Source organism: Zingiber officinale, chromosome 8A (genome assembly GCF_018446385.1).
Source record: "Zingiber officinale cultivar Zhangliang chromosome 8A, Zo_v1.1, whole genome shotgun sequence".
NCBI lineage: Eukaryota > Viridiplantae > Streptophyta > Magnoliopsida > Zingiberales > Zingiberaceae > Zingiber > Zingiber officinale.
Window position 1 is genome coordinate 17,777,635 of NC_056000.1, and position 27,652 is coordinate 17,805,286.

Sequence of the window (27,652 nt, forward strand, 5' to 3'; positions counted from 1 at the left end):
CCAAAGACCGGTTGCCCGGATGACCTCCGCAAGATCCTTGGTGTATTTCCTGGAGAATGTACTCGGCGTCTTCCGAACCGACACACTTCAGCAGAGGTCTGGAGAACGCCTTTTTGTAAAGCTGATCTCCGATGAGCGTGAACCGACCGGCTCTCCTCCTCAGTAGCTGGGCTTCATCCCGATCGGACGGCATAGCACCTGAGCGCAAAAACTCTATGATGGCTGTTCTCCAATCGCTCGAGAATGTGAGGCCTTCCATCCGGTCCACGTGCGCTACCAAGGATACTTGCTCGATTGGTTGCTGGATGACGACCGACAATATCTAGCTTGCGAGCTTGGCTAATTCATCTGCCGCCTGGTTCTCCGTTCGGGGTATCTTCTGGACCACCACCTCGGTGAAGCTGGTCTTGAGTTTTTCAAAGGCCTCCGCGTATAGCCTGAGTCTTGCATTGTTTATCTCAAAGGCGCCCATGAGTTTGTTGAGTGGCTAGCTGGGAATCCGAGTGGATCACCACCCGGTTGGCTCTAACATGCCGTGCGGCCTGCAGTCCGACTATGAGGGCTTCGTACTCTGCCTCATTATTTGTTGCCCGATAGTCCAGCCGGACGGACAAATGCATCCGATCTTCCTGAGGCGAAAGTAGCAGGATCCCAATTCCGCTTCCGAGCCGAGTGGACGATCCGTCCACATATACTTTCCATGTAGCTTCGGGCTCGGGCTTTTGTACCTCAGTCACAAAATATGCCAAGGACTGTGCCTTGATCGCCGAGCGGGGTTAGTATTGGATGTCGAATTCGCTCAGCTTCGTCGTCCACTTGATGAGCCGTCCGGATGTTTCAGGGTTTAGGAGTACCCTTCCCAACGGGCTGTTCATCATCACAATGATGGTGTGCGCCAAAAAGTAAGGGCGCAACCTCCGAGCGGCAAGGACCAAGGCGAAGGCCAACTTCTCGAGACCGGTGTAGCGAGATTCAGCATCCTTTAAGATATGGCTTAAGAAGTACACAGGTTGTTCTTCGCCGTTCGGCCTTACTAATGCCGAGCCCACAGCATGCTCGGTTGAAGAAAAATAAATGCGGAGTGGCTCGCCTACGGCCGGTTTTGCCAACACGGGTAAGGAATTCAGGTAAGTTTTCAGTTCCTCGAATGCCCGATCACACTCCTCATCCCATTGAAACTTGGTAGCTTTACGCAGAATCTTGAAGAACGGCAGGCTCCGGTCGGCAGTCTTAGAGATAAACCTTGACAGCGCCGTTATCCGACCGGTGAGACGTTGTACCTCTCGAAGATTTCTGGGAGGCGGCATGTCTTGCAATGCCTTTATCTTGCTGGGGTTCGCCTCTATGCCCCGCACGGTCACGATGTAACCCAGGAATCGCCCGCCTTTTGCTCCGAACAGGCACTTCTAAGGGTTAAGCTTGACTCCGTATCTTCTTAAGGTTTGGAAAGTCTCCTCCATATCCGCATAGAGATCTGCCGCCCGGAATGACTTGATAAGTATGTCATCCACGTACACTTCCAAGTTGCGTCTGATCTGCTCCCTGAATACCTTGTCCATCAGACGCTGGTAGGTAGCTCCTGCATTCTTCAGCCCGAACGACATTACGTTGTAGCAGTAGGTGTCGTCCGCCGTGACGAAACTGACCTTCTCCTGGTCTTCTCGGGCGAGCGGCACTTGATGGAAGCCTTGGTATGCATCCAGCATGCATATCAGCTCGCACCCGGCCGTGGAGTCTACCAATTGATCGATCCGGGGCAGGGGGTAGAAGTCCTTCGTGCATGCCTTGTTCAGGTCCCGGAAATCGATGCAGATTCTCCACTTGTTGTCTGACTTGGAGACCAGTACCACATTTGCGAGCCAACTCGGGAATTACACTTCCCTTATGTGGTCGGCTTCCAGAAGCTTCTCTACCTCCGCCCGAATAATTACATTCTGCTCAGCGCTAAAGTCCCTCTTCCTTTACTTCACCGGCCGAGCGTCTGGCCGGACGTGAAGCTCGTGTTACGCTACGCTTGGCGAGACCCCTGGCAGCTCCTGGGTCGACCAAACGAAGACGTCGCGGTTTCGCTAGAGGCATTTGATCAGCTTTTCCTTCTGGTTCTCCTCCAGGTCGGATGCTATGAAGGTGGTGGCCTCCGGTCAGGAAGAGTCAATCTGCACCTCCTCCTTTTCTTCGTAAACCAAAGAAGGTGGTTTTTCGGTTATAGCATTTACCTCGACTCACGGCACTTTCCGAGCGGACTTGACTTCGGCTCGGACCATCTCCACATAGCATCTTCGAGCTGCCAGCTGGTCTCCCCACACCTCCCCTACTTGATCTTCCACCGGGAACTTGATCTTCTGGCAGAAGGTAGAGACGACCGCCCGGAACTCGTTGAGAGCCGGTCGGCCCAAGATAACTTTGTACGCAGAAGGAGCATCAACCACGATGAAGCTGGTGGTCCTTGTCCTTCTGAGCGGCTCCTCTTTCAACGAGATAGCCAGCCGGACCTGGCCGACCGGCAAGACTTCGTTCCCAGTGAATCCGTAGAGGGGGGTTGTCATTGGCAGTAGTTCAGCTCGGTCGATTTACAGTTGGTCGAAAGCCTTCTTGAATATTATGTTGACCGAGCTGCCTATGCCAATGAAAATGCGGTGAATAGTGTAGTTAGCTATTACCGCTCGAATGATCAGGGCGTCATCGTGCGGGACTTCGACTCCCTCGAGGTCCTTAGGCTCGAAGCTGCTCTCGGGTCCGCTCGCCCTCTCCAGGTTGCAGCCGACCGCATGTATCCTCAGCTGCCTTGCGTGTGCCTTTCTGGCTCTATTGGAGTCTCCTCTGGTCGGGCCTCCGGCAATGATGTTGATCTCGCCTCGAGATGCGTTTCCCCTATTCTCCTCCTCCCGAGCGGATGGTCGAGGTCGTTCATGCGACGCCCGATGGTGGGCTTCGGGCTGCTGACGATGCTGCCGCTCGGGGGATCTCCTTTCTATTCTTTGAACGGGGCTCTGTTGTCGATGTCGCCGGTCTGGTGAAGGTGATCGGCGGCGGTAGCTCTTTGGCGCAGGATGAGTGATGGGAGGGAGGCTCCGATAGTCGCGTGTGTTATGAGTAGCTGACTGATGGAGTGAACAAAACATCGGGGGTCCATACCTTCCCCTTGGGCTTGGGCCGATCAACCGCGACTTGCTGGACGACGTGCGACCGAGTGTGCTGATGAGGACAGGCGGCTTCGGCTCACGGTCCTCTGGGGGGCTGGTGACTGACGGGTTGTTTCCGCTCGGCGGAAGCTGGTTGGTCATTCAGGGCTTCCTTTCTTCTCGTCGCCTGGGCTTCCTCTACATTGATGTACTCGTTGGCCTTATACAGCATGTGGTCGTAGTCCCGAGGCGACTTCCGGATGAGCGAGCAGAAGAAATCACCGTCCACGAGCCCTTGCGTGAACGCGTTCATCATTGTTTCCGAGGTGACCGTTGGAATGTCCATGGCCACCTGGTTGAAGCGTTGGATGTAAGCTCGGAGCGACTCCCTCGTGCCTTGCTTAATGGCGAACAGATTGACGCTGGTCTTCTGGTGGCGCCTGCTGCTCGCAAAATGATGGAGGAATGCCGTTCGGAATTCTTTGAAACTCGTGATAGATCCGTCCGGCAACCTCCGGAACCACCAATGCGCCGATCCCGAAAGGGTGGTGAGGAACACTCGACACTTCACACCATCTGTGTATTGATGCAGAGTGGCAGTGCTGTCGAACTTACCCAGATGGTCGTCTAGGTCGGTTCTCCCGTTGTATTCCCCGATCGCAGGGGGCACATAATGCTTCGGCAGTGGATCACGCAGGATGACATCTGAGAACTGCCGGTTGATCCGCTCGGGTGACGCGTCCGTTCGGGGCGCTTTTCCTTTTCTGACGTCCCGGATGGGTGCTTCATCCGATGAAGATCCTCTGTCCTGATTAGCTTGCGCGACCTCCGAGGGCGTCTGGAACAGAGCCCGATGAAAAGGTATCGGGGCGGGCGGCGCCCCCATCTAGGTACCGGTCAGTCCCTTATTTTGCCCCCATATTAAGAGCTGCTCCGGCCGCTCTTCGGGTGCTGCTCGACCCCCCGATGCTGATGTAACCTGCTGCGCTGCCCGCTCTGCCAGAGCTTTCTGCTGCTACTCCATGATTTTTGCTGCTCGCGCTTGGATGAGTGCGTCGAGTTCCTCTAGGGAGAGCGTCACCATTAGTTGGCGTCCAGCTTCTTCCATCGTCTCCGCTCGGATTCAGGTGCGCTCCCACAAACGACGCCAATTTGATCCTGTCTGAGCGCTGAGTCGACGGACGCTGGGGACATGACACTCCCCGCTGCTGATCTGACTGGTGGCGTAGATCTCCGACGAACCTGCAAAGAAGCCGAGCCGGGAGGGGTTTCCCGGCGACGACCCTCCGACGCTCAAATCAGGCAACGAGAAATGAGAGAGGCAACGTAACTGTGGCTATAGTGAGGATTTCGCATACCTTCGTCGACGTCTGGGGGTCCTTATACAGGACCCCGCGGAGGCGCGGACACGCTTCTCGATGCGTGTACGCTTCCCCAAACATACCTTAACAGCCCATGTCAGAAAAGTACCCCTGACGTCATTCCGCAATCGTCCGAGCATATCCCGGATGTGACGGTGGAAGCTTCCACCGTATGATCCTGTGTACGGCTCGACCGCCAACCCTGCTGCCTGTCGGCGGCAGATGTCTCGAGGATGATGTTATCCCCTGTCTCCTTTATCCTCTTGCGTCTCCTGTCTGTTCCAGGGCTGAGCGATTCGACCGCTCGGCGGGCATATCACTTCTGCCCCGATCGTATGCTCGGATGAGATTGCTCCTGCCTGTCTTTGTTGCCTTGTGCCCCGGCCGAACAGACTGCCCGCTCGGCCCTGAAACCTTTTTACCTTGAGCATCGGAAACCCGACCCCTAGTCGGGTTGTCTTTCATTTGGCTCGGGGGATTCCCGGCCGGTCGACCCTCTTCGTCCGGTCGGTCGGGTCTCAGCGTTGAATCTCTTGACCTTTGACCTCCACGTGTCGTTGACCTTCCGCCCACGAAGGTCCCCCGTCCTTACCACCGGATCAGGTAATATAGTAAAATATTAAACTACGTTATTCATTAAAACCTTCAAACAAACAAGTTTTTGTTGCATTACCTAGGTTGAACCAAATAATATTTGATTATGTTTTATTCTCCATAACCAAGGTTATGTTGGATCGATGAGTTTCTCTAGAGGGGGGGGGGGGGTGAATAGCGATTTAAAACTTTCGGCGTATAGAGTAGGCAGCGGAAAAACAAAAACACGATGCTAACAAGGTCATTTTACTTGGTTCGGAGCCTTTGTCGACTCCTACTCGAAGGCCCGCACTCGTAGAGTGCTTTCATTGGGCAATCACTAATAATTCGAAAGGTTTTTACAAAATGTAGTACAGGAATTATTTAGTAAACGAAAAGACACCAACAATAAGAGAATAAGACAAACAAACAAAACTTGTCAGAGAGTCTTCGCAGCGTTGTAGGAGCACAGAAGCGTAGATCGTGAATTGTTGAGTTGTTTCTTTGTTTCAGCCTTCACCCTCCTTATATAGGAGGTTCGGGATGCCCTGAATATGACGCAGCCGAGCCAGTCAGTGATCTCCACATGGCGAAACGACGTTGTGGATAAAAATTACCTCCAGGCGCCCAGACCTCCGGGCGACGGGATCCCTTCCGGGCGCCTGGATCCTTATTTTCCAGCAATCTCCTTCCTGCAAGAAAACGTTAGTCCGAGGTAATGTAAATTATATATCCTACAAAATAGAATGTTAGCACAGTTTATAATAAAATAGAATAGTAATTAGATTCCGTCGAAGTAGCTGCTACAACGTTGTAGTTGTTAGTTGTTGAAATAATGCTATAACGTTGAAGCAGTAAACCTTCCAAGTAGTTGCTACAACGTTGTAGCAATTAGTCGTCGAAATAACTGCGACAACATTATACCAGTTATCTGTCGAAATAACTGCTACAACATTATAGCAGCTAGCTGTCGAAGTAGCTGTTACACCGTTATAGTAATTAACATTTCAAGGAGCCGCTACAACGTTGTAGCAACTAGCCATCGAAGTAGCTGCTACAACGTTGTAACAGCTAGCCATCGAAGTTGTTGCTACACCATTGTAGCAGTTAACATTCCAATTAGTTGCTACACCGTTGTGGCAGTTGCCTATTGAAGTAGCTGCTATAAAGTTGTAGCAGCTAGCTGTCAAAGTATCTGTTATACCGTTGTAGCAGCTAACATTCCAAGTAGCTGCTAAATCATTGTAATAACGTTGTAGTAGCTAGCTGTCGAAGTAGCTGCTAGTAGCAGTCAACATTCCAAGTAGCTACTACAACGCTAGCTATAACAGCTAACATTTCAAGTAACTGCTACAACATTATAGCATCTATACGTCCAATAAAGGCAAGTAGACAACATATGTGGAAAGTGGTTGCAGGCGTTGCATAAATCATTCTAATATATATTAGGATCACTGATGAATGGAATTACAAAATAAAATAAGACGAATTATCATTGGTTATGAAATGGTGGAATTGATGTTTGACAAGTTCCCTACAAATCATATAAGCAAAAACTGGTAAGAAAGTGCCACCGAACACATAGCTGACGTTAGTTTGCTGATCGAGAATGGAGAGGGGTGGTAAGCAAACTAACGTCAGCTATGTGTTCGGTGGCAGTTTCTTGAGCTTCCAGCCAGCTTGAGAACAAGCAAGTGACTATAAGTTGTCCAATTAGCTTGCAGTGCCTTTGCTTTTGCTTGCCCGACAGGAGTGCACTACGATGGAAGATGGCGACAAAGGAAGAGGCGAGAGCGACAAGGGAAATTTAGAATTTGGAAAATTTCTCTTGCCGTCGATTTGAATAGAAGACGGAAGGGGAGAGAGAATAAAAAGAATATTTTTTTATAAAAAAATTGAGCTAGTAGTGTCACGTATGCGCGTCGCTCACGGTCGCGCACAAAGAATCGCCTGATATATATATATATATATATATATCTTATTATTTAATGATATGTTTTTTTAATAAATTAATTATATTTATTGGAGCAAAGATAATAACGATGACATTAGCCTTCATTAGATACCAGGCAAATTAATTGTACTTATGAATGGTCATTATTTCGCCTAACAGAGTATGATAATGTAATAATTTTCTGAAGCTTTGAACACAAGTAACCGGCATTTATTCTGCAAAACGTCTACTAATCTAATGCCCCACCGTCCCGGCATTTGAGCCTTCATTAATGCTAAATAATGTTAAAAAAATAAAAAAGGACAAAAATAGCAATCACACGGAGTTTAATATTCGATTATTATAATAATACGACAAGCCACTTAAAATTTATTTATGTTTTGTATTTATTTATTTATTTGAAATATTTCCATTTTTATAAAAAATATTTAATACAGTCTTATTGTTAAAACCTTGAAAGGAAATTACAACGGCGACTCCGGAGTCAGAACGCGATACCCAAATATATGCCTTTCCCTTCGTCTTTATCTTCTACGTTTCTTGCTGGTCCTACTGTAAAAGGTCTCCATCCTTGTGCCCCTTTCGAATTCGATCCATGCGCTAGGGTTCTCCATCAATTCTTCCGCCTGCGTCCGATTTCTTGATTTCTTCGTTCAATCGTTTGGCCGGCGCTCCCCTCTTTCGCCGTTCCTCGTCGCTGTTTCTGCGATTGATTTTCCTGATTCTGATTCAATTTCGGCTTCTGGTGATGGAAAGCTCCGGAGGAAGCTCCGATCACCACCGAAGCCAGTCGACAGAAGCCTCCGGTGGGTCGTCGAGGAGGTACAGGGTGCACTTTTCGCCGTCCCGTTTCATCCAGGCGCGGCTCTCGGCGGCTCTGGAGCTGTTTGGGGTCATTCGGACAAGAGGAAGTCGTGCGGGGAGCGACGAATTAATCGGAGGCCGGTCTCGAGGTCATGGCCACCGTCGGATCGATGCTTCCGGAGTCGACGGCGGGGAGGTTTCGATACGGATTGTTGGGGCCGGAGACCCGGAGGGACTGAGAACGGTGTCAGAGACAGAAGGAAGGTCCATTGATGTTGGGATTTCGAGCGGATTGGTTAGAGGTCCCATTGGGAGGCAGCCGCAGGGAGGAGATGGGGAGGGCAATAATGTGGTACGGGAAGTGCCTTTGCCATCTTCCTCTGCGCCTGCATCTGCCTCGCCTGTTGATAGTGGAAGCTCGGACGGTGAGTCTAACGCCAGTGGAGGTAATAATAGAGACGCATTGCACCAGAGATACGATATACAGCAGGTGGCCAGATGGATAGAACAGATTCTCCCGTTCTCTTTGTTGCTTTTGGTAGTCTTTATAAGACAGCATTTGCAAGGTACAAACAAGCAAAATCTATTCTTTTGAACCATATGTCTAGCAATATGAAGTGAGAGTTGTTTATATCTGTAATCACTGTTATATAATCTAATCCCTCATTTTCATTAAATGTGATGTATAAGTATGAAGAAGAAACATGTAGATATGGTTTATTACAATATTGATATTGGATTCTGTGTGTTTAGTGCATATGCTGATAAAATACTTTAGCTCTTATCTGAATTTATGAACTACAGAATTAAGTGACCTGGGTATCACTTGCAATGCAGCTTTACATAGAGTTAAAATTGGGATAAGAGCCATAGAACTAATCGCAAATAATTAGTTAGACATTTTTTTAACCAAGTAAAGAATTATAGATTCACTCTAGTAGTTTTTTGAGTACTCAGATTTTGATCTAAAGCAGATTGGCAGATTCACATTTAGGCTATTTTAGTTTTATTTGATAGCTTTTCTTGGTGTAGTTGTTTCAATTTTCCACTGTTATTTAGTTAGGTCTGGGGCTTTTGCTAATCTGGATACTTATCTGAGTCCATTGATTATTCACTCACCCCAAAATAAATCCAGCACAATATGTCATTTGACTAGAAGCTTACTATGAAAGATTTTCTCATTCTCTCTATTTTTTTTTAAGTGTGTGATATGTTTCTTCAATATGGAATATATCAGGTTTCTTTGTCACAATTTGGATTGCTGCGGTGATGTTTAAGTCGAATGATATTTTGAGGAAGCAAACTGCCTTAAAGGTTCACTATTTGTCAACCTTAGGATACTCTTTATAACAGTTGATCTTTTTTCTCATGTACGCTGTATTTCTGATTATCTTCTCTTGTTTTGGGCTCTGCAGAATGATAGAAAACTCTCTATGCTTGTTGGAATCACACTAGTGTTTGTTATTCATATATTTGGAGTGTACTGGTGGTACAATAACGACAACCTTCTTTACCCACTAGTCATGCTTCCCCCAAAGGAAATACTGCCATTTTGGCATGCCTTATTTATCATCATGGTCAACGGTACCTATTTACATTAGAACGCTTTTCCACATTATAAACATATCTTATTTTGTTTTCATCTAGAATATCCAATACATAGCTTCTGATATGGGTATGGTTTCAGATACAATGGTACGCCAAGCAGCAATGGTTGTTAAGTGTATTTTGTTGATCTACTACAAAAATGGTAGAGGACACAATTACCGCAAGCAGGTTAGCCATCTTCTCTTGCATTTCAATCTCCTTGGTAGTTTTATCTTTTCATTCACCCAGAGTGTCTTAAGCACTTAATAGTGTGCTACTAGAGCAATTGATAAAGTCAGATTTTTCTAGTTCAAAACTGAAAGGGAGTATTTTGTTTTGCATAGCAGAATGTATCTTATGGTGCATAACATTTGAAATGGGGTAAAGTATTATGTTGTCATTTTTTCCCTAAGCTGTTCAATGATGTTGTGATGATCATCTTTGGCAATCTAGGCTTGATAATTTTCTCATTCAGAATTGAGGATGTTTCATTGGCTTTAGTGGGATCATTTAGACATGCTGGGTAGAGAAGTAAGACCAGAATAGGTAGAAAAAATATTCTCAGTTCTTTCTCATTGTTCATAGTTATCCAGTCTCGTCGCTGGCTTAATCTATTTTGTGAACCTATTGCAATCAACAGAATCAGCTGCACGGTGTAAAATTGACTAGCTGTCTTTCCATGCATAGTGTGGTATAAAGATGCGTGATAGGAGTTGTTTGCGGATTTTGATTTTGTAATTTTCTAAGTTTGTGTTTGCATAATGATTTTAGAAACCGTTTGTTTGATTGGTAAATGCAGAAAGTGTAGTGAGCTACAAGTTCATACAGCCTGTCATTTTTCTCTTCCTCAGGGGCAAATGTTGACAGTTGTGGAATACTTTCTTCTTTTGTATCGTGCTCTGTTGCCAACTCCTGTTTGGTACAGGTTCTTCCTGAACAAGGAGTATGGCAGCCTCTTTTCGTCTATAACTACAGGGCTATACCTTACTTTCAAGCTGACATCAGTTATTGAAAAAGTATGTTCTTCTACTCTTTCTGAGTTAGCAGTTATTTGTTCTTATTATTGGATGTTCTAACTGGATGAAGTTGCCCTCTACTGCTACTATTGATTTTCTGTCCTAGCCACCTAAACTTTCTAGGATACTATAATAAATTTATTTTTTCTACTGTGAGCAATGTTCCTTACACTTTCAGTCTTCGATCCCAGGTTCAATCGTTTTTGACTGTATTAAGGGCACTATCGAGGAAAGAAGTACATTATGGGTCGTATGCAACCACTGAACAGGTAAAATCTCTATATATTCGCCACTTAGAAAGTCTTACAATTGATTGACTTGCATCATTGTTGTTTCATTATCTACATCATCCTTCATTAAAAGGATATCAAAGATGGCTAAGGCCTGCCTTTGTTCTTCACAAACTATTCTTGTTTGTTGCGTTTTGCTCTGTTTATTTATTTTTTCTAGTTTGATATGCCATTCTCTCTTAAGGATTGGCAAATTCCGCTCCACTGGAGGATAAGTGGACAAAGTAATAATATAAATGGTTAGTGCGACCTACAGATACTAACGTCATCGAGTACCCTTTTTGTGCATATTGTTGATAATGAATTTGGAAATTAAACGTTCTTCTAAAAGTCAATGGTGCTCATTACAAAACATTAGATTAGTCTAAATTTCTTTCTACTATGTATGCTTTCCTGCATGTAGATATGGTACTAGTGCTTGCTCCAATATTTTAAGTATAAAGAAAAAAAAAGGAAAAAAAAACTCTTTAATCCACTGCATACCAAATCAATGCAGGTAACTGCTGCCGGTGATCTCTGTGCCATTTGTCAAGAGAAAATGCTTGCTCCTATTCTTCTTAGCTGTAAACATATTTTCTGCGAGGACTGCGTCTCCGAATGGTAAATTCTTTCATCAATCTTTTTCCTTTCTGCGAGATGCTATCTTTTCGAATGCACTATTTTCATCTTCAAGCATCCATATACTTTCATGCCACAGTGCTGCTATGAGCTGCCTATCAAATATTGTCAGCATTTGTTCTTTTCAGGTTCGAGCGAGAACGGACTTGCCCATTGTGCAGAGCGCTGGTGAAACCGTCAGACCTCCGATCATTCAGTGATGGCTCTACCAGCTTATTCTTTCAGTTGTTCTAATTAAGCATTGTCAAAATCTGCGGATACACTGGAATTCCCTGTTCTCCTCAGAAATTAACAACTTACGCTCATGAATCACGCCCAAGCTTCGTGAAAAATGCTGCACCTGTCAGTGACAAACAGTTCATGTCGACAGCAATTTGTAACCGAACCGATTTGCATGTGTATCGATTACACGAAAATTCTATAACTATCAAAGTGAGAGATACCTGAGGGCATCTACACGAACAGAAATATATGTTCTTACATTACTGTCAGTAAAATGTTCACAGTGTATATTTCTTTGACTAATGACCTGTGAGAAGTTAGCCATCTTCCAATTTATCTTTTTGGGAAGATCTAAAAAGCCTCTTTATTTTATTCGCTCAGAGTAAATTGATCTTCAATTCTAATTTAGGGTATGACTGTAGCACATAAATGTTTGTTTTTTATAATCTTTTAGTATTAGGTCTAACAAAAAATTGTCAAAGGGAAAAAACCCTTATTAGCCAATGGAGAAAGGACGTTTTTTGGTAGGGCGTCCGTGTGAAAGAGAACCATTTTTCTATCCTAGATAAAATATATTGCACATGAGCCTAAAGGACTCTTAAATAGTTCGTTGATTTCTTTCTTGTTCAGCGGTGACAGGTTGGTTCCCTTCCCATATTCAACGTGTTCCCACTTCATACGCCCCACTTTGAAAAGTATATGAATCTTGTAGAAATAATTTTGTAAGAGATGGTGACTGAAAATAAAGTCGAGAAAAGTCTTACTAATTTTATTATATTTATTAAATTATTATTTTATAAAGAAATTTAATGGTGTTAATGATTTGAGATTACTCATTTTATGACTTTTGAGGTAGTTTAACGATCTTAAGATTTCAATCCCATTTTTTCTTCAAAAAGAAATATATAAATATTAGTGGTTAAATGAGAATTCTCTTTCCTTTCAGATTTTGATCCTCTTTTATAATCAATTGAGCCATTCTTTGCCGTCCCTCTTCGTCCATCGTTGTTCTCGTGGCCGTCAACGGCTTTGTAAACCGCCATGGGCGAAGTGGGTGAGGCCGCCCAACAGCCGCTTCTGGCAGCGGAACTCGTTCGTCCGTCGCCGTCCTTCCGCCTCAGAACCCAGAGCCTCAATACCCTCCGCCTCCGACGCATCTTCGACCTTTTCGACCACGACGGCGACGGGGAGATCACTATCGAGGAGCTCGCCTTCGCCCTCGACCGCCTCGGCCTCGGAGCTGATCCAGGCGAGCTTCGATCCACCTTCTCCGCCTACATCCCGTCCGATCGCGCCGGTCTCGCCTTCGAGGACTTCGAGACCCTCCACCGCGCGCTCGGCGACGCCCTCTTGGGCGGATCCGCCACCGAGCCGTCGGATCTAGCGGCGGTGGAGGAGGAGATGAGGGAGGCGTTCCGGGTGTTTGACGAGGACGGCGACGGGTTCATCTCGGCGGCAGAGCTGCAGTCGGTGCTGGCCAAGCTGGGGCTTCCGGAGGGGCGCAACATCGAGCGGGTGCGGGAGATGATCGGCTCCGTCGACAGCAACGCCGACGGCCGGGTGGATTTCTGCGAGTTCAAGCACATGATGGAGGGCATCGCCGTGTGGGGCGCCTGATCTTCGCAATTTTAGGTTTGTAAAATTAATTCACCAAAAATTGTCCTTTTCAGTTATTGTTATTATTAGTTATTCGAGAATATTTAAATAATCAAATATACAAGTAAGACAACTTTTGGTTTGGAATTTGATTGCTCCTAAATCTACGAAGATGGTGTACTGATTAAAATTGTATAATTGTGCGTATTAGATCAATTGATCAGTTGATTTTTTTTTTTTTTAACAAGCTCGAAAGCATGATAGTTGGTCCCTGAGCATCTATAATAAAACACTTGCCTTTTGATATTTGTTTCATAGGAAAAAAAAAACACTATAACATTTTGTTAAAGAAATACACTACCTTGATTTTTTCTTCTTCTATCTTATTTACTCTGAAGTAATTGTCAGGGAATAAATTTCATGACAAATAGATTAATTATTGGTAGAAAATAAAGGATAAAAAAAGAAGATAAATCAACTGCAAACTGCAGGTTACAGACCGCAGTGTTCTCATAACAAGGCAATCTTTCATTTGTATTTCAAATTTTAGAGTTATGTTTTTGTCATATATTTATGGAGCACAATTCACTTGCGACTCAAAATTTCATGCTAAAAAGCATGAAAGTTTGGCAAGGCGTCATAAAATGATCATATTTTTATATTTCTATATAAATCCTATAAATTTTCAGTTATGTAAAATAAATTTCGATGTACATTTATTTCATTATCCAAAGAGAATAATTCAATTTTTAAAATTAATTAAGCTCAAATAAAATTTGATATTTGATTCAGTTTTTTTTTCCAATTTAAACCTTACCTAGTGTTTACTTTGATTTTCAAAATACATCCTTTAATAAAAAGATGGTACGTATGAAGATGAAGTAGAAAATTTCATTGAAATAACAAAAATAATTCGATAATTTATCAAAGGGCGCACGTGAAAATTTAAATTTACCAAAAGGCATATACTACTTTGGTATTTACCAAAGAGTGCATTTTTTAAAATGCATTTCCTATTTTACCCTCTTGATAATTTGACTTTTTCTACTATTTTTCTTTTCTTCACTATATTTCTCTCTCTTCTCTGTCGACAGAAGATAGGAATAACATTAGTCAATTTTTAATCACATTTTAATACATTTGAAGAAGTCAAAATAAATAATGGACACCATATTTGGACTCCTTACAATTTTAGAAATCCACAGGAACTGAAATGAGTGCAATCGGAGCTTTCTAGGTCGATCAGTGAGTTTCGGTCAAAACCTACTAATGGACCTAGAGAGCTCCGATTGTACTCGTTTCAATTTCTATGGATTTCTAAAATTGCAAAGAGTTCAAATATGGTGTACATTATTTATTTTGGCTTTTTATAGATGTTAACAAGCAAAATCAAAGAATCATCATAAAAGCTCACGTTGGGCCTTATATGGAATCATATCGGGCCCAACGTGGTCCTGATATCATTCCATATCATGCCCAACGTGGACCTGATATCATTCCATATCAGGATCACGTTGGGCCTGATTTGAGTCCATATCAAACCCAATGTGGGCTTTTTTGTCGATTCTTTAATTTTGCTTGTTAACATCTATAAAAAGCCAAAATAAATAATGTACACCATATTTGAACTCCTTGTAATTTTAGAAATCCATAGAAATTGAAATGGGTGCAATCGGAGCTCTCTAGGTCCATCAGTGGGTTTTGACCGAAACCCACTGATCGACCTAGAAAGCTCCGATTGTACTCATTTCAGTTCCTATGAATTTCTAAAATTGCAAGCAGTCCAAATATGGTGTCCATTATTATTTTTGGCATTCCTAGTGGTGGACCAGAGGTTTTGAAAAACCCTAAATCTCTCTTTCTTTTTTTTTTTCTTTTTTTTTTGTTTAGGCCTGATATGAAGAGATATCATGCCCACGTTGGGCCTGATATCTCTGTTAGGACCTTCGGACGCGGCTAGAGAGGGGGGGTGTGAATAGCCGACCCCAAATTCTCGTTTCTTCCTACAATTTACGTTAGCGCAGCGGAAATACAATGTAGAAACGAAAGTGGAGAAGATCAAACCTCAAACACGATGATGTAACGAGGTTCGGAGATGATACTCCTACTCCTCGGCGTGTCCGTAAGGTGGACGAAGCCTATCAATCCATCGGTGGATGAGACCCCGGATAACCAGCTAATATGAACTCCTTCTGGGTGGAGAAACCTCGCCACAATCTCTCTTGCAACAACAAGAATGGAGTACAACCAATATAGAAAGAAAACAAGAACAATATAAATGTAAAAACACTTTGCTTGCCTTCTCGTCGACTGGAGTTCGATGAAGTAGCAACTTCACGATGTCAACAGCAGCTGATCACCCAGTCGAGGGAAACTCACACGAAGCTTCAGGAATAGGGAGTTCAGCAAAGCTCAGATCGTAAGAGTGAGGAGGAAGAATATTGTGTAGAGGCGCTCAGCATCTGATTTATATCTGCACCTGCGAAGAAGAAGACAAAGAACAACACAGAAATCTAGCCGTTGTGTCGCAACGGCTAGGACTGGACCGATCAGACTCCACCCTGTTCGGTCTGGGAGGCTCCTGATCGGTCTGTGGACCGATCAGGCCCTAGGTTGATCGGTCCCCAGACCGATCCCCATACTTGTTCTCGTTTCTGATCGCTTCCTGATCGGTCTGTGGACCGATCAGTAGGCTTCCTGATCGGTCTACAGACCGATCAGATAACTCACAGTGACCTCTGTTTGGTTACTGATCGGTCACCAGACCGATTAGATAAACCTGAGTATCACTGGATCGGTCTGCTGACCGATCCAATGCCCATGTGGATTTAGAGCTTCTCATCCCTAAATCCTAAGGCCTTCCTGGTCTTGAGAACGAGCTACCGAGCCCTCTCTGACCTAGTCTGGAGAACGAGCTACCGAGCCATCTCCGACTTCCACGTCCGGTCCAGAGAACGAGCTACCGAGCCCTCTCTGACCTAGTCCGGAGAACGAGCTACCGAGCTCTCTCCGACTTCCCATGCCAAGCTTCCATACTTGGACTTCTCCCGTGCCAAGCTCCCTGCTTGGACTTTTCCATGCCAAGTCTCCATACTTGATCTTTTCTCGTGCCAAGCTCCCTGCTTGGACTTTTCCGTGCCAAGTCTCCATACTTGGACTTTTCCCGTGGCAAGTCTCCATACTTGGACTTTACCCGAATCAGGTCAACTCAAGTCGGGTCAACCAGGTCAACCTTGACCAAAGGTTGCACCCACAATCTCCCAAGTTTGTATTCTTGTCAAACATCAAGATACAACTTTTCTATTCTCGTCAAACATCAAAATACACCTCGAGTCAGGTCAACTCGAGTCGGGTCAACCAGGTCAACCTTGACCTAAGGTTACATCAACAATCTCCCCCTTTTTGATGTTTGACAAAAACCATAATCAAGTTAGGTTAACCCGATAACCTAACTTAGGTTTTCCAATAGTTCTCCAATGCTCTTCCTTGAGCATTCTCCCCAAATTCCAATGTTCTTCCTTGAACATTCTCTAGACATTCTCCCCCTTTTTGACACACATCAAAAAAGAGTGAATCAAGGTCAAGAGTTTCTTCCTAATGAAAGTCCCATACCTTTCATTGAAACCCTTAATTTCCCCCTTGATACTAAATACAACAATCAACATAGTGACAATCCCCATATCACTAATCTTGACGAGTAAAAACTCCCCCTAAAAGTCAACTCCCGCTTGACCAATAGGTAAAACTCCCCCTAAAGGTCAACTCCCCCTTGACCATTGCACCAATATTGTCTTGGAGAGTTTCAATCCTTTAGAAATCTAAAATACCAACTTCCAGCTGAAATTTCAGACAATCAGTCGAAAATCAGTATTTTGGCATGCTCAGCCCTTTACTGGATCGGTCACCAGACCGATCCACACTTCCCTGGATCGGTCCAGTGACCGATCCAGACCTCCCTGGACCGATCAACATCCCCTCTGATCGGTCCACAAAGCTCTGATAGGAATTTCTGATTTTTCTCCCGAAGTTCAGAAACCCCTAAAAAATTACAAAAAATTCCAAAAATTGTAAAATTTTGAGGATACATTCCTCATAACATATATTATCATGGAAAAATAGTTTTATATGAAAATAACTTCCATTTTTAAATCTTGATACAAAGTTCGAAAGACTTTGAAATAGTTCAAGGTTAATCCATCTTTGTATCAACTTGCTCAATGATGAATGCTATCACTAGAAAAGCTTCATCAAGGTTTTTCAAATCAATTTTGAAATGATTTTAAACCATTCAATTTAGGATCACAATCTTAGGGCTAAATGTACATGACTTGTACACAAGCTTTCCCTATGATCCTCAATTTAGAATTAGGCTCATCTAGGTACAAGAGCTATGCACCTTGATCCTAACTCATAATCCTAATATCTCACACACATCTAAGGTGTATCAAACACATCCAAGTCAATTTTGATGTGAGATATGGGTTTAGGTCATCTTAAGCTAAGTTCTCATGCATTTTCTAGACAACAATTTGATTTCCATATCAAATTGAGTTTTTATCCTTAAATCAATTTAATTGATCATAAATGCAAGAGATGATGACATGACATAAAATAATATCATAAGTGAACATATGTGCCAATGTCATGATGTCATGGTATAAAGTATGAAACTTAAATAAGGCATGACATATAACTAACCTATGCATTATCATGACATTTCAAATGACAATAAACTAAATATGATGTCATGACATGGCATATGGCAAACAATATATGACAAATAACATATAAAGGTATAGAAAATACCTAGTTAGGACCTTCGGACGCGGCTAGAGAGGGGGGTGTGAATAGCCGACTCCAAATTCTCGTTTCTTCCTACAATTTAGGTTAGCGCAGCGGAAATACAATGTAGAAACGAAAGTGGAGAAGATCAAACCTCAAACACGATGATGTAACGAGGTTCGGAGATGATACTCCTACTCCTCGGCGTGCCCGTAAGGTGGACGAAGCCTATCAATCCGTCGGTGGATGAGACCTCGGATAACCGGCTAATATGAACTCCTTCTGGGTGGAGAAACCTCACCACAATCTCTCTTGCAACAGCAAGAATGGAGTACAACCAATAGAGAAAGAAAACAAGAACAATATAAATGTAAAAACACTTTGCTTGCCTTCTCGTCGACTGGAGTTCGATGAAGCAGTAACTTCACGATGTCAACAGCAGCTAATCACCCTGTCGAGGGAAGCTCACACGAAGCTTCAGGAATAGGGAGCTCAGCAAAGCTCAGATCGCAAGAGTGAGGAGGAAGAATATTGTGTAGAGGCGCTCAGCATCTGATTTATATCTGCACCTGCGAAGAAGAAGACAAAGAACAACACAGAAATCTAGCCGTTGTGTCGCAACGGCTAGGCCTGGACCGATCAGGCTCCACCCTGTTCGGTCTGGGAGGCTCCTAATCGGTCTGTGGACCGATCAGGCCCTAGGCTGATCGGTCCCCAGACCGATCCCCATACTTGTTCTCGTTTCTGATCGCTTCCTGATCGGCCTGTGGACCGATCAGATAACTCACAGTGACCTCTGTTTGGTTACTGATCGGTCACCAGACCGATTAGATAAACCTGAGTATCACTGGATCGGTCTGCTGACCGATCCAATGCCCATGTGGATTTAGAGCTTCTCATCCCTAAATCCTAAGGCCTTCCTGGTCTTGAGAACGAGCTACCGAGCCCTCTCTGACCTAGTCTGTAGAACGAGCTACCGAGCCCTCTCCGACTTCCACGTCCGGTCCAGAGAACGAACTACCGAGCCCTATCTGACCTAGTCCGGAGAACGAGCTACCGAGCCCTCTCCGACTTCGTCCGGTCCAGAGAACGAGCTACCGAGCCCTCTCTGACCTAGTCCGGAGAACGAGCTACCGAGCCCTCTCCGACTTCCCATGCCAAGCCAAGTCTCCCTGCTTGGACTTTTCCATGCCAAGTCTCCATACTTGGACTTTTCCCGTGCCAAGCTCCCTGCTTGGACTTTTCCATGTCAAGTCTCCATACTTGGTCTTTTCCCGTGCCAAGCTCCCTGCTTGGATTTTTCCGTGCCAAGTCTCCATACTTGGACTTTTCCCGTACCAAGTCTCCATACTTGGACTTTACCCGAATCAGGTCAACTCAAGTCGGGTCAACCAGGTCAACCTTGACCAAAGGTTGCACCCACAATCTCCCAAGTTTGTATTCTTGTCAAACATCAAGATATAACTTTTCTATGCTCGTCAAACATCAAAATACACCTCGAGTCAGGTCAACTCGAGTCGGGTCAACCAGGTCAACCTTGACCTAAGGTTGCACCAACAATCTCCCCCTTTTTGATGTTTGACAAAAACCATAATCAAGTTAGGTTAACCCGATAACCTAACTTAGGTTTTCCAATAGTTCTCCAATCAATGTTCTTCCTTGAACATTCTCTAGACATTCTCCCCCTTTTTGACACACATCAAAAAGAGTGAATCAAGGTCAAGAGTTTCTTCCTAATGAAAGTCTCATACCTTTCATTGAAACCCTTAATTTCCCCCTTGATACTAAATACAACAGTCAACATAGCGACAATCCCCATATCACTAATCTTGACGAGTAAAAACTCCCCCTAAAAGTCAACTCCCGCTTGACCAATAGGTAAAACTCCCCCTAAAGGTCAACTCCCCTTGACCATTGCACCAACAATGTCTTGGAGAGTTTCAATCCTTTAGAAATCTAAAATACCAACTTCCAGCTGAAATTTCAGACAATCAGCTGAAAATCAGCATTTTGGCACGCTAAGCCCTTTACTGGATCGGTCACCAGACCGATCAGGGACCGATCAGCATCCCCTCTGATCGGTCCACAAAGCTCTGATAGGAATTTCTGATTTTTCTCCCGAAATTCAGAAACCCCTAAAAAATCACAGAAAATTCCAAAAATTGTAAAATTTTGAGGATACATTCCTCATAACATATATTATCATGGAAAAATAGTTTTCTATGAAAATAACTTCCATTTTTAAATCTTGATACAAAGTTCGAAAGACTTTGAAATAGTTCAAGGTTAATCCATCTTTGTATCAACTTGCTCAATGATGAATGCTATCACTAGAAAAGCTTCATCAAGGTTTTTCAAATCAATTTTGAAATGATTTTAAACCATTCAATTTAGGATCACAATCTTAGGGCTAAATGTACATGACTTGTACACAAGCTTTCCCTATGATCCTCAATTTAGAATTAGGCTCATCTAGGTACAAGAGCTATGCACCTTGATCCTAACTCATAATCCTAATATCTCACACACATCTAAGGTGTATCAAACACATCCAAGTCAATTTTGATGTGAGATATGGGTTTAGGTCATCTTAAGCTAAGTTCTCATGCATTTTCTAGACAACAATTTGATTTCCATATCAAATTGAGTTTTTATCCTTAAATCAATTTAATTGATCATAAATGCAAGAGATGATGACATGACATAAAATAATATCATAAGTGAACATATGTGCCAATGTCATGATGTCATGGCATAAAGTATGAAACTTAAATAAGGCATGACATATAACTAACCTATGCATTATCATGACATTTCAAATGACAATAAACTAAATATGATGTCATGACATGGCATATGACAAACAATATATGACAAATAACATATAAAGGTATAGAAAATACCTAGTTAGGACCTTCGGACGCGGCTAGAGAGGGGGGTGTGAATAGCCGACTCCAAATTCTCGTTTCTTCCTACAATTTAGGTTAGCGCAGGCCAATGTGGGCCTGATATGGGAGATATCAGGCCCAGTAACAATAAAAAATAAAAAAATAAAAATAAAGAGAGATTTAGGGTTTTCAAAACCTCTGGTCCACCACTAGGAGTGCTAAAAATAATAATGGACACCATATTTTAACTCCTTGCAATTTTAGAAATCCATAGAAATTGAAATGAGTGCAATCGGAGCTTTCTAGGTCGATCAATGAGTTTCGGTCAAAACCCACTGATGGACCTAGATAGCTCCGATTGCACCCATTTCAGTTTCTATAGATTTCTAAAATTGCAAGGAGTTCAAATATGATGTCCATTATTTATTTTGGCTTTTTATAGATGTTAACAAGTAAAATTAAAGAATCGGCAAAAAAACCCATATTGGACCTGATATGGACTCAAATCAGGCCCAACGTGGGTCTGATATGGAATGATATCAGGCCCACATTGGGCCTGATATGAAATGAAATCAGGCCCACATTGGGCCTGATATGATTCTATATCAGCCCAACGTGGACTTTTATGCTGATTCTTTGATTTTGCTTGTTAACATCTATAAAAAGCCAAAATAAATAATGTACACCATATTTGAACTCCTTGCAATTTTAGAAATCCATAGAAACTGAAATGAGTGCAATCGGAACTCTCTAGGTCCATTAGTGGGTTTTGACCGAAATCCACTTATCGACCTAGAAAGATTCGATTACACCCATTTCAGTTCCTGTGGATTTCTAAAATTGTAAGGAGTCCAAATATGGTGTCCATTATTTATTTTGACTTCTTCAAATGTATTAAAATGTGATTAAAATTAACTAATGTTATGCCTCTCTTCTATCGACAGAGAAGAGAGAGAAATATAGTGAAGAAAAGAAAAATTGTAGAAAAAGTTAAATTATCAAGAGGGTAAAATAGGAAATGCATTTAAAAAAATATACTCTTTGGTAAATACCAAAGTAATATATGTTTTTTGATAAATTTAGATTTACACGTCGCCTATGGTAAATTGTCGAAAATAATTTAACTTGAAAAAGGAAAAAAAAGGAGAATAAATAAATAAATAATGCTTCGATCGAGCCCTCTCCGCTCTTCTTCACACTCCTCTCCTTCTTCTTCCTTATTTTTTTACTTTTACTTTTGTTCACCACCAAATCGAAGCGCATTACGATGCAGCGAGCTTCGTCTAGAAGAATGGAGTGGCAGTAGCAGAGTCGAGGGAAGAGAACTGGAATATTACGGGAAGAAGAAGAAGAAGGGAAGCGTCAGCGTCGGTGGCTGGGGCAATGAAGGGTTTCGTGGTGATCTCGACTCCTACGTCGTCGAAACGGCAGTGACGCTCCTCCGCCGTTCCCGTACTCGTCTTCGTCGTCTTTTACCTTCTAGCACCCCTCTCCTTCCTTCTCGGCCTCCTCAATGGCTTCCCCTCCGGTAAGCCGCACATTTCATCTTTCCGGATTGGCGAAACCGTAGGGGTTCTATTGCTTTCACCATGGAACTGCTAACATTGCTTGCCAGTCTTTCGGTGAGACCGTTATTTGATTTACATTGCGGCTTTCTCACTTGGATTTGGGCCCGATTTTGTGGGCACCCTGCGTGCTTTGTTGAATTTGGGTATTGAATTAACCACAGTGTTCGTTTTCATCCCAATTTGGGAATTGGATTTACTCCTCTATATCATAACCGAACTATTGACTTCGTAAACATCATTGTAGCCTTATGATTCCTCGTTTCTTGTCTCTCGGTGCAGGGTTTGACGCAAATGAAGGCCTGGTATCACAAAAATTCTTACAGAAAGACAACTGTTCACGTGATAAATATTGAAGAACTTAACCTGGAGTGCCTTCAAAATACTAGCCTATCAACACTATTACTGTCTGAGGAATTTCGTATATCTGTTCATAGACCTCTGATGCTAAAATGGGTACCAAATACACGCCAGTTTTTGGTCATGCTCACTTTCTTCTTCCGGAGCTCTTCAAGAATCTGACGTGAACTCATGCGCTTGGATGTCTGGATTGAATATTGTTGATTTGGATAAATGGAGGGAACAGATTGTGACAGAAATATTTGCTACTTCTTCAATACGTAAGTGATATTGATTTTGATATAAGTGCAAAGATTGCTCAACTCAAAATTTTAAGCACAGTAATGTATTGTGTTTCACATGCATACGACTGGATACACCCCAAATTTATTTCTTTATAAAAGCATTTGAGTTTTTGATGTATTCCAACTCAAAACGATTAGTTATGAATTCATGGCATTTTTATGCATAGAACTACTGTGCCTTCATTAGATTATTATTCCATTAGTATACAATTAGAAGCTTAGAACTGATAAATCTTATTTCAGGCATTCTGATTTCTTCAACCATGGCTTTCATAAAAAATAACATGTTAGCATCAGATGCTAACCTATGTGAAAACTATCAAACTAGAGTAAACAAAGACCAGTACCACTAGATGCTAACCTATGTGAAAAATGGTTTTTGTAAGCTTTGAAATGATGCAAATTGAACAAATATCAATTTCTTGTGCCTCAACTTAGGCTAGCAATGTCAATCTGTTAGTACCTTTGCCCATGTGTTCCGCTATGACCCACTGTGGTTATTGTTAATCACCCTAACTTGGTTCTTAGCAAGATTAATTAGTTGCGCATGACTATTTTTGAACCGAGACACAGTTCTATCTTTAAATATTTCTCTAAATATTTGCTGGAAGTTCTGTTATAATATCTATAACAGAGTACGATTTATATATGTTTGTAGGATTCTGTATTTAATTGGTACAAAAGAGCCATTTTTATTGTTATCGAGCTTTTAAGAGATCAAAAACAAGTTGCCATTTTTATTGCAGACAGCTCAAATTTTGCAAGTTTACAAGTTGTCTGAAGAGATCACATCCAATGCTGGTCCCATTGCTGCCTTTGGAGTCACCACTTGCTATGGCCATACGCTGTCTTTCTCTGCCAACTCTTCTATCTTATCTTGTTGTGACAAGCCCCATCACACCACCAAATGGCTACAGAATTGTAGGACCACCACCGCCCATGTAATTTGATCCAAAAATACTCGGCAAGTAAACCGTCAAACTCAATCACAGATTTTAATAATTCATTGTTACTAAATTTTTTGTGAATCGTTTCTGTCTATCTTGAAGTCAGCTACAGTGCTGGATTAGTGAACAAAACAAAGGCAGAAGCATAAAAGAAACAGTCGAAGTCATCTCCATTGTGGTCCTTCACCTCTCTTTTGGAACTAATGTATCAGTTCCTCGCAGAATTCTGTGCTATTATCAATCATGTCCTTTAAGGTTTCAGGGCATCAATTACACGGCAAAAGGAAAAGAGAAAAAGGGAGAAACATAATCATTGGAAAATAGCTTTTTCCAACTTTACTTTTGTTACGTTCCACTATCCTTTTCTGCTTTACTATGTGCCAATACAATCTGATCAAGCACAGGTGAGTAATAATAATAATAATAATAATAAAAAAGGATCACAACAAGCTAACGGAGACTTCAGCGTCTATTTTGAGCTTCACATTCCAGTAGCTGCTTGACCAGAGCAAGAATCTATGTCGATTTGAACCATGCAAAGCTCAGGTTACTAGTGGTTTCACCTAAACGAGGGCTTATCGAGCGAAGAAGTAATAAGCAGTAATGCAGAGGGAATGAGATGGCTAGTATTCACAATGTCAACGGGGGGTGAACCATCTTCGTCGTTAGAGAGTGAATCCAGCATGAACGATCGGTGAGGCGAATGGGCTATCAGGCAAGCCATGGTCAATGCTGCAGTGAGACACAAGAGGAAGCTATAGCAATTGTTGTTTCTTACTTAAGGAGAAGAGAAGGAAATCCAGAACTCGACAGAAACCTTTCTAGCAAACCATCATCTTTATCGAAATTGTTTGTCTTCTCTTCTGGTTCTGCGACACGAGGGCTCTTATCTGCATAAGAAACGAAGAATCTTCCGAGCTAAGATGTGGTGTTCAGAAGAGGAATCTAAAATAACTATAGTAACAAACAGAATGGACCTTCTCTTGGTGAGTTAGTCCCACTGCTACTGCTATCCACACTACTGATCGGTCTAGTAACAGCCACAAAGGGAGAGTTGATGGAAGCTGAAGCTGAGGACAAGCTTCTGTCGCTTAAGTCAAGCTGGAGACCCGAAAATCGTCTCCATTGCAGCTCGATGGATCGCTGTAGCTCCACTGCTTGTTGCTGCTCTTGTAGCTTTCTTCTCAGAAGCAGCTCGTGGTTGTAACTGCCACTATCGGACAACATCGGTACTGCTGTTTACCATCAGCAAATAATTTGAATAAACTTAGAACAAACAAAGGAATCAGAGAAACTGGTTGCAAGATCAAACCAAGTTGTTGAAGGTGATCAAAGGTTTGAGCTTGCTGCTGCTGCTGCTTTCTGAAATCAGAGGCGTCAAGAACAATTCATCAACACGATTATAAGATTGAAAAAGGGCTAACAATGAAGGCGTGCCTGAATTTATCAGGGTTCTTGATCTTCTCCTTGTAAGGCTTGACGAGAACCCGAGAATCGCAGACGTTATGAGGATTCCCCATGGCCAAGATCAGCTTTACGGTCTCCGAGTAGACGAAGGTCACGAAACCAAACATTCTCTTCTGCTGGAAAGGGATCCTCACGTCTTGCACCGGCCCGTAATTGCTACAAAACCAGGCAAAGAATGATCAAAGATTGCATTTATATTCACAAGAAGTAATTAATTGAGATGCACAGGATCGCCCTGCAACCTGAAGTAATTGGAGACATCCTGTTCAGTGAATGTGCTGTCGGCTGGGAACGTCAAGTAAATCTGTCTCGAGCCAGGATTAGTCGTCATCAAATTGCCTCTTTCAGTTCTTGTTCTACCCATGAAGTTATGAGATTCCTCCCCCGCCAGCATCATCGCCGCGACGGCCTCAGCAGTTGTTGCTCTGTTAATAATTACCGATTCTTAATTTGGTATTAGATGGAGAAGATAGCAAGCATTTTGTTGCAGGAAGGGTGACACCTTTGGCTCGAGAACGACGAAGGCGATGGCGGCACCGAACCAGTTGGCGAGAAGGGGAACGCCGATGCCATGAGCTTCAAGGCGCTGGCTCCGTCCTCCGGGAGCCCGTGAAGGAACCGACAGGCGTTGCCGTTCTTGCAATAGCCTCTAGCGAAGTAGACGCACGGCTTCCAGGCGAACCCGTCGCCGGAGATGCTCCGGTCGTGGTGGTGGCCGTTGGTCCCCCACTTCATGCCGTTCCCGCTCGGGCCCCGGTGCTCGATGTCGAGGTGGAACGGTTCGCCGCCATTAGGGTCCGATTTGCGGGCGGCCGCGCCGTAATCACCGAGGAATACTTCATCCATTAGATCGGATCCGACGCCGCCATAGAAGGGTGAGAGACCGAGATTATTAGGGCTAACGAGCTCGTCGGAGCTCCATTGCTCATCGCTCAACCCATCGCGGGCGGTGCCGCTGTTGGAGCGGGATAAGACGGAGGGCGGTGGAGCCCAGGAGTTCTGGCGGAGGAGCACCGGCGAAGCTGCGGCGGAAGTTGTTCCAGTGGCGACGCCGAGCTCCACGCCTGCTCTCACCACCACCGACTGGAACAGCGCGTCAGGGGCGAAGGCGAGGTGAATCATCCCCTGCTGGCCGTGCTCCTGCATCAAGAGCAGCCGCATGATTCTGTGGGCGTTCTCCGAATCCAGGGCTTGGATCCTCGACATCACTACCCTCGTCGCCTCGAAGCCATCCATGGCGGCGGCGGTAAGCAAATGGACGCAAGCAGCTTCTTTTCTCCACTTCCGCTGTTAAAGCCGCCCTGAAACCACCAGAAGAAAGCGACAGAGCATCAAAGAGCCCTCTTTTTAACCCTCTTTCTCTTATCATCTCTCATTCACAACTTCTTCGTCTTCTTGTTGCACCGACTGCAACGCCGACGTCGCGTGCTTCCATAGCTTAGCTGCGGGCTAGCTCGTTGCCAGAAAACCAAGGTAAAGCGCTAAAGGCCTTTATTACTTTTTCCCGGAGACAGATCCAAGTGGCATCGCCATGGTCAGACCTGAGACCTCTCCACTCTCTCCCCTCTCCTCTTTCGCTTTTGTTACTGTCCGCTTCTAGTAGTTGATGCCATGGAGCTTCATATTACATCTCTGATGGGATTCAACCAACAAATTTGACTTGCAATTTAGAAGATGACAGTGGAGCTGCATGGATTATTAATGCATGCATGAGGATGGTGATCTACTCGCGGTTTAATGACATGACGCACAGGGGAACTCATGGGGAGCTTAATTATCTATAATTTACTATAATCTTTTTTATTCTAGTATTAAAATTTATAAAGAATAAAATATATATTTTATGAATTTTTAGTTTTATTAAATTTTAAGACCAATAACGTTGCCCAAATAAAAATTAAATAAATAAACTTTATAAAATAAACAAATAAAACTATTGTAGTGATTAATTTATCTGAAAGAGGTCACTTCATTTAAGGTGTCTCTCATAGTCCATAATTGCAAGATTAACTTATAACTCATCATTAAAATAATTAGAAGATAAGAAAAATTTTAGTTAAAGAGTATGCATCCGTTCTCACACTCATCAATTGATAGATAATAAATAAATAAAATTAGATTGAAGGAGGGTGATGTCATGCACCCACCAAATCCCCTATAAAAAATAATCAACGAGGCCACTTCAATGACTCTATGCGTGGGCCTGCGTGTAAGTG

The 27,652-nt window shown here is 43.3% G+C and overlaps 3 protein-coding genes across 4 annotated transcripts; 2 read left to right on the forward strand and 1 right to left on the reverse strand.

Annotated features, from left to right (window-relative positions):
* The first annotated feature begins 7,475 nt into the window (after nucleotides 1–7,475).
* Nucleotides 7,476–11,645, forward strand: LOC122012854 (RING finger and transmembrane domain-containing protein 2-like). Its single transcript, XM_042569511.1, has 8 exons — nucleotides 7,476–8,380; nucleotides 9,052–9,128; nucleotides 9,230–9,398; nucleotides 9,502–9,590; nucleotides 10,253–10,417; nucleotides 10,609–10,686; nucleotides 11,204–11,307; nucleotides 11,454–11,645. The coding sequence occupies exons 1-8, from the start codon at nucleotides 7,759–7,761 to the stop codon at nucleotides 11,557–11,559; spliced, it is 1,410 nt and encodes a 469-aa protein (XP_042425445.1). The 5' UTR covers nucleotides 7,476–7,758; the 3' UTR covers nucleotides 11,560–11,645.
* An 830-nt stretch (nucleotides 11,646–12,475) lies between these two features.
* On the forward strand, nucleotides 12,476–22,700 carry LOC122012857 (probable calcium-binding protein CML27). The gene is made up of 2 exons (XM_042569514.1): nucleotides 12,476–13,179; nucleotides 22,661–22,700. Exon 1 carries the CDS (start codon nucleotides 12,589–12,591, stop codon nucleotides 13,162–13,164), a length of 576 nt encoding a protein of 191 aa, XP_042425448.1. The 5' UTR covers nucleotides 12,476–12,588; the 3' UTR covers nucleotides 13,165–13,179; nucleotides 22,661–22,700.
* Nucleotides 22,701–24,201: 1,501 nt separating this feature from the next.
* Nucleotides 24,202–27,190, reverse strand: LOC122012856 (zinc finger CCCH domain-containing protein 53-like). Of its 2 annotated transcripts, none has more exons than XM_042569513.1 (7): nucleotides 25,939–27,190; nucleotides 25,679–25,861; nucleotides 25,407–25,592; nucleotides 25,282–25,331; nucleotides 24,947–25,201; nucleotides 24,787–24,859; nucleotides 24,202–24,701 (listed from the first exon to the last, which is right to left on the reverse strand). In XM_042569513.1, exons 1-7 carry the CDS (start codon nucleotides 26,670–26,672, stop codon nucleotides 24,635–24,637), a joined length of 1,548 nt encoding a protein of 515 aa, XP_042425447.1. In that variant the 5' UTR covers nucleotides 26,673–27,190; the 3' UTR covers nucleotides 24,202–24,634. The 2 variants fall into 2 exon arrangements, with proteins under 2 accessions (XP_042425447.1, XP_042425446.1); XM_042569512.1 differs by having other exon boundaries at nucleotides 24,947–25,204; nucleotides 25,939–27,188.
* Between the last annotated feature and the right edge of the window lie 462 nt (nucleotides 27,191–27,652).

Bases quoted from the DNA above. Each gene is read 5' to 3' on its own strand.
- LOC122012854 (XM_042569511.1), top strand. From the start codon at position 7,759: ATGGAAAGCTCCGGAGGAAGCTCCGATCACCACCGAAGCCAGTCGACA. The intron at 9,129-9,229 runs GTTCACTATTTG...TGGGCTCTGCAG, and splicing joins GGAAGCAAACTGCCTTAAAG to AATGATAGAAAACTCTCTAT. The intron at 9,591-10,252 runs GTTAGCCATCTT...TCTCTTCCTCAG, and splicing joins GACACAATTACCGCAAGCAG to GGGCAAATGTTGACAGTTGT.
- LOC122012857 (XM_042569514.1), top strand. From the start codon at position 12,589: ATGGGCGAAGTGGGTGAGGCCGCCCAACAGCCGCTTCTGGCAGCGGAA.
- LOC122012856 (XM_042569512.1), bottom strand. From the start codon at position 26,672: ATGGATGGCTTCGAGGCGACGAGGGTAGTGATGTCGAGGATCCAAGCC. The intron at 25,862-25,938 runs GTGTCACCCTTC...AATTATTAACAG, and splicing joins TCGTCGTTCTCGAGCCAAAG to AGCAACAACTGCTGAGGCCG. The intron at 24,860-24,946 runs GTCCATTCTGTT...TTTCTTATGCAG, and splicing joins GACTAACTCACCAAGAGAAG to ATAAGAGCCCTCGTGTCGCA.